This window comes from Procambarus clarkii, chromosome 20 (assembly GCF_040958095.1).
Source record: "Procambarus clarkii isolate CNS0578487 chromosome 20, FALCON_Pclarkii_2.0, whole genome shotgun sequence".
Taxonomy (NCBI): domain Eukaryota; kingdom Metazoa; phylum Arthropoda; class Malacostraca; order Decapoda; family Cambaridae; genus Procambarus; species Procambarus clarkii.
In genome coordinates, this window is record NC_091169.1 from 22,183,822 (window position 1) to 22,189,821 (window position 6,000).

The window sequence follows — 6,000 nt, forward strand, 5'->3', positions numbered from 1 at the left end:
TTTGCCCTTCTCCTACCCTCCTGCATCCGGCTCCAAAGCATCTTGAGGATTTCGGATTCAGGGCAAGGTTTAGCTCAGGATGTGGCATTGACTGATCTGGGGGTTGCCCCATCCAATTACAGCGTGGAGGCAGTTGAGTCGCTCTTTCCTGCTGAAGCTTCTGATTCCTCCTAGCCAACTCCCTATTTTAAAGCTTTTACCCGAGTCCATGGGCTCCCTCTTTCCTTTCCGGGTTGTGGGTGTGGAAGTGTGCTCTGCTCTAGGGCCCTTGCCTGCAGTTCCCTGAGCTCAAGGGGAGTTCGATTGGAGCTCTATGGCTACTTTTGACCCTTCGTGGGCCCTTTTGCCTTCTGTAGAGGGTCCTTTGGATTTTTTGTTGCAGGTCATAGGATTTTCTTATCCCCCTTCCTTGTATGAGCTTTAATTAGGTGGGGCTTAATCCAGAGTTCATTTCCTCCTGGGTTTCCCCTTTTGGAGGCACTTGGTGCTTAACTCTTGCATGACCCAGTTTATGCTTTTGTCATGGACTCAGCCTCTTTTGAGTTCTGGTCTTCTCCACATTGTGTGCGTTTTGAGGTTTCAGAGTCGTCCTGGCTAGTAGACTGTCCTTTGTTTTCGCTGGGGGCTTGGCGCGGCGTTTCCCCTACCCGTGTGCTTGATTGGCGGGAGGTGTCTCCCGTGTTGCAGGTTTTTCTTGGGGGGGCTCTCTTCAGTCTCTCAATTTGTGTTTCTTCTTAATATCTACCCTTCCCCATGATGTTGGTCTTGTGCAGCTGCACGTTCACATTCCTGTTCTTTTGGCTGCCTTGGTCGCTGACAATTTTTGGACTCTTACACAGTTGACTTCTGTCATGCGGTTCTTGTGCCTCCACGAACTATCTTATGATTGGCTTGCAGAGGATGTTGGGTTGCTCGGTGAGGTGCCTCTTGCTGGGGTTTTTGTTGCAGTGGCTGTGGCTTTGACTTGCTTAAGCAGTATGCTCCAATCCTCTGGAAGGCGTTATCCTTATTTTTTACCTCCCATCTCAAGTGTCGGCAAGCTGTGCTGGCTCTTCCTTTGGACTCAACATGGACATCTTTCAGCTTCTCCCTTTTGTCCTTTGCTTTTGCCTGAGGACTGTGTTGCTCAGTTTTGTCGATGGCTTTGGCGAGTTGCTGCCCAATTTTTTACTTGGTGTGTTGGGGGGGAAAGGGGCAGCCTTGTTGGTCATCCCAGAGGGATAGGGCCACGGCTTTGCCTGTTTTTGGTTGAGGTGGGGTGTCTGTGGTGCCGGCAGCTGGGTCTGACGTGGTCCCCCCAGCTTCTTCACCTGGTATGTGCCGTGCTTGGTGTGTCTGGAGGGCTGGATCCCGTGGTTCACTTCTGCCCTTTTGCAGGTCGCTCCTTTGATTGGGCGGTTGGGAGGGGCTGGCTCTATTTGTCTGTGCCTGGTCCCACAATGTGTGGGCATTTCGGGTTGTGGGGAGTGATCTGTGATGGCATTGGGCTGATCCATAACGTGTTGGGCATTGGCATTGAAAAAGCAGGAAACCCCACCGAAGAGACGAGGTCGTTTCGACCACGCCCAAACGCACCCACTCCAAGATGACTAGATGGAGGGAAGGATAAGAGGCCTACCCCATCAGACCCAAACTCCCCGAAGGAGGGGATTCGGGTCTGATGGGACAGTCCAAAATGGGCAATCCAAAACGAGATTGCGCTGATCTCCAATACCTTCTGGATTTGTCCCACCTGAACTGGTTGATTCATTGCCACTCTTTTCAAATGACTACTGGTTGATGGGGTTGATGGGGTTCTGGGAGTTCTTCTACTCCCCAAGCCCGGCCTGAGGCCAGGCTCGACTTGTGAGAGTTTGGTCCACCAGGCTGTTGCTTGGAGCGGCCCGCAGGCCCACATACCCACCACAGCCCGGTTGGTCCGGCACTCCTTGGAGGAATAAATCTAGTTTCCTCTTGAAAATGTCCACGGTTGTTCCGGCAATATTTCTTATGCTTGCTGGGAGGACGTTGAACAACCGCGGACCTCTGATGTTTATACAGTGTTCTCTGATTGTGCCTATGGCACCTCTGCTCTTCATTGGTTCTATTCTACATTTTCTTCCATGTCGTTCACTCCAGTACGTTGTTATTTTACTGTGTAGATTTGGTACGTCTCATACTCAAGATGACCTCAAGAAGCTGGGGACTTTGATGATTTCCCTGAACCTCAAGGACCCTTATTTGCATGTCCCTATTCATCAGAGGTTCCGTTCGGGCTGAATCTGGCACCACGTGAGTTTAAGTGCTTGACTTGGGTCATTGTGGCCTGTCTTCGTTTGTTAGGTCTGAAGGTATTAGCCTACCTCGACGATTGGCTGGTTTGGGCACCCAGCCAGTCTGCTAGCCAGGTATCTGGTTCTTTCCCAGCTTGCCGGGTTCAGGTTCCTGGTGAACTGGATGAAGTCCCAGCTGGTTCCATCCCAGGTTCAGACCCGGTTGAGCCTGACTTGAGATTCTTGGTCAGTATTGCTTTCTCCGTCTCCTGCAGTCTTGCTCTGGCTGTAGTCCTGCAGTCTGCTGCTGTTGAGGGAGACCTGGATTACTCAGAGAATACTTGAGCAACTGTGCGAGAGTCTAAATTTCGCCCTTCTGGTTTACCTATTATGCAGGTTTTGGATTCAGAGGCTGTTATGGTTCCTTCGGGGCAGCCCCCTTTGCTGCTCTCGCGATTGCTGGGTTTTAACCCGTGTTCATCCACAGGAAGGATGTGGATGAACACAGCACCAGTTGTTGCATCACCAGCTTCCTATTCAGGTTTTTCGGGGTTCGGTGCCATGACACCACCTCCCTCTTTGATGTGTTCATGGTCACTTCATGGTAGCTCTTCTGCCGAGTTCTCAAGGTTTGCATCTCTGCGCTGATCATGTTCAGGGAGTGTCCAACATCTTGGCCGACGGTCTGTCTCTCTTCCTTCCTCTTTCCACGGATTGGATTGTCAACACCGATTCCTTCCTCTGACTTTGCTGGATGTTCGGACACCTGGACATGCAACCTCTTCATGAGAACACTATCTCGGCGTCTGCCTCTATGTGTCGCATTTCCCCGACTATGAGGCCCTTCCTGTGGATGCCTTTCAACTTGACTGGTCGAAGTGGCAGTGCATTTACCTCTTTTCCCGTGCAGCTGTTGCTCTGGGTGCTGTCATGGCCAGAGCCGTAAAAGGACAGTGTAATTCTTCTGGCTCCTTAGTGGACAGCCCAGCCTTGGTTTCAGGCGCTGCTTACTCAGTGTCTAAACCCGGGCATCTTTCCATGGCTCTGCCTCTTTCAGAAGATTGAGCAGGAGACATTCCTCACTGGTTTGGCCTAATTTTCCATGTAACACGTCTGGAATTTTTTACGTGTACTTATCACCATTTGTATTATGATCAGGTGGCCTGTGGTCTTCTTTTCAGTGACAGCATGCAGTTTCCTTGAGGTTATCTTGAGATGATTTCAGGGCTTTTTTAGTGTCCCCACGACCCGGTCCTCTACCAGGCCTCCACCCCCAGGAAACAGCCTGTGACAGCTGACTAACACCCAGGTACCTATTTTACTGCTAGGTAACAGGGGCATAGGGTGAAAAACTCTGCCCATTGTTTCTTGCCGGCGCCTGGGATCGAACCCAGGACCACAGGATCACAAGTCCAGCGTGCTGTCCGCTTGGCCGACCGGCTCCCAACATTTTCCGACTGTCTTTTCGTAATTTTCTCTCCTTCGTCATTTTCCTTCTTTTTCAGACTGGGTTGTTCTGTCCTTTCTTGCTTGGCTCTTCCTTGATAGGGATCTTATGCCTATCTTTTTCTTTCTTCTGGCTTATTTCTTTTTCCTATCTCGTTTCTTGCCGTGCAGCGTTGGTGGAGCTTTCTTGCCCTTTGTTTCACCTCCGGCCTGCTCATGTGCCGCCTCAGCCTGCCAAGTTCTTTCTGTTCTTTCTTCTGCTTGTTTTACTGTGGCCCCTTTGGTCAGGGATTGTTTTTGGAAGGCTTTATTTTTGCTTGCTTTGGCACCAGGGTTTTTGTTCATTTGGTTCTGAGGGTCATTTTGTTTGGTTGCAGCCTGCTCCTTCATTTCTGGCAAAGAATGAAACACCCAGGCTTCCAAGGAGGGGGGACCTTTGGTTGTGGAGGCTTGGTTCAGCCGAGGGTGCATCATGTACTTTGTCCGGCGGCTTTGCACTGCCACCTTTGAGCCACAGGTTCTGTTTTGGTGGGCTCTTTGTGGGTTGATCGTTTCTCTGGTTCCCTGTTCCAGAGCTCATGTTTCTCAGGTTGTCTGCAGTGTCATTAAAGGTAGCCAGCCTGTGCTTTACCCTTATGCTCATGATGTTCCCAGTTATGCTGCCTTCTTGGCTGTTTTTGGTAATACAGTATGTCTTAGGCTGATATTTGGGCTTGGTGATTTTAGAGGTATAACACGGTTTTGGCTGCCAGGTATCTTGTTAATGCTCCTGGTCCTCTTGTGACCTTGTGTAGCCCTGTGGCATTTGTCGTGGCCTTCAATCTGGACTTCGAGTTGATACCTGCGGTGCTCCCTCCTTCCTGGTATGTTTCCCCATGTTTTGTCCTCTTCTGTGGGTAGTTAGCTTCAGGGAGTTAGGGGGTCCCCATAGAAAACCAGCATTGAATATAATGAAATGCCAGTTCCTGGGTGAGCCCAGGAAGCTTCCTGACATCCTCCCTTCCCCAGGTCGGCTGTGTGTTTCTCATTAAAGAACTGAAGCCCAAGCCAGCTATCCCCCTCTCACCCCATTGAGAGGGAGGTGCAGCTAACTAGTGAGGGGGCTACTTTCACTAAGTTTTATCCATTTCTTTTCTTTGTGGGAATGTTCTTTTGACATTTTGGGGGCTTCAGTCTCATTTGTAAACCAGGCAGTGGTTTGTTTTGATTCACCTATCTTTCTAAGTGCTACCTTAGTGATGGCAAAGTTGATAACCTTTAAATGTAAAGCGATCATAGGCCATCACTCCCTTCTCCTCATTGAGGGGGACCAGGGTCTGGCTCGTGGTCCCCAGTAGACAAGAACAACTATTAATGACACTAGGTAGTATGGCACTTAATCAAGGAAGATTGCTTCAGGGAGTCTCCGGGGCATTTTATTATATTCAATGCTAGTTTTTAACAACAAGCATTTCTTCAAATGCTTCCTCTCATTAACCAACTAGCTAAAAGAATTAGGGATTAAGGTAGTTGATTCCATGTTCAGGAGAACTGATTTTCATGCTTCTTTGCAGATTCTCAAGACTGTATAAGTGTACTGTTGCAGCATTGAAGAGTTGCAGACTCCTACCAGAGAACTATGAACCCCACAATTCAGTGTTGGCTTCTCTGGGAGTTCCACAAGAACTGAGCGTCACGACAAGACTTCCTCGTGATATTAACCAGTGCACACTTGCTGAGGCACGTTCACATTTGTTTCACTTGTTACTTATGCCTGTCACTTTATTTGTAGTAGATTATTGTGTACTTAAGTTATCTTTCTGCCCACCTGTCAACACCAGTAGTGACCTCACCTAACAGTACTGGCCCTACCCACCTGTTAACACCAGTGGTGACCTCACCTGACAGTACTGGTCCTGCCCACCTGTCAACACCAGTGGTGCCCTCACCTAACAGTACTGGCCCTACCCACCTGTTAACACCAGTGGTGACCTCACCTGACAATACTGGTCCTATGCACCTGTCAACACCAGTGGTGACCTCACCTGACAATACTGGTCCTATGCACCTGTCAACACCAGTGGTGAATTGTCCTGACAGTACTTGTCATGCCCACCTGTCGACACCAGTGGTGGATGTTATTTTCGCTCCGTTCCTCAAGTTTTCAAGTTGGTTTTCTGTGTAGAGCCCCTTCGGCTCCCCAGAGCTATACCTGGCTGATGTGTATACAGTACAACCTTCATTCAACACTATATGGGGCCACCCTGGTGCATTGTAGGGTTGGATTCAGTGCAGGATGTGACTTTCAGGACATTTGTGTCTT

General features: G+C 49.5%; 1 protein-coding gene and 1 long non-coding RNA gene across 5 annotated transcripts in view; one reads left to right on the forward strand and one right to left on the reverse strand.

Annotated features, from left to right (window-relative positions):
* LOC138366608 (uncharacterized) overlaps nt 1-6,000 on the reverse strand; it is a 75,674-nt gene that overhangs the window by 37,525 nt on the left and 32,149 nt on the right. The window lies entirely within an intron of this gene.
* mTerf5 (mitochondrial transcription termination factor 5) overlaps nt 1-6,000 on the forward strand; it is a 57,734-nt gene that overhangs the window by 25,512 nt on the left and 26,222 nt on the right. For all 4 annotated transcript variants that reach the window (XM_069327656.1, XM_069327660.1, XM_069327659.1 and 1 more), the window contains one exon: nt 5,252-5,417. In XM_069327656.1, the coding sequence (XP_069183757.1) occupies nt 5,252-5,417 (166 nt within the window). The remainder of the gene's footprint in view (nt 1-5,251; nt 5,418-6,000) is intronic.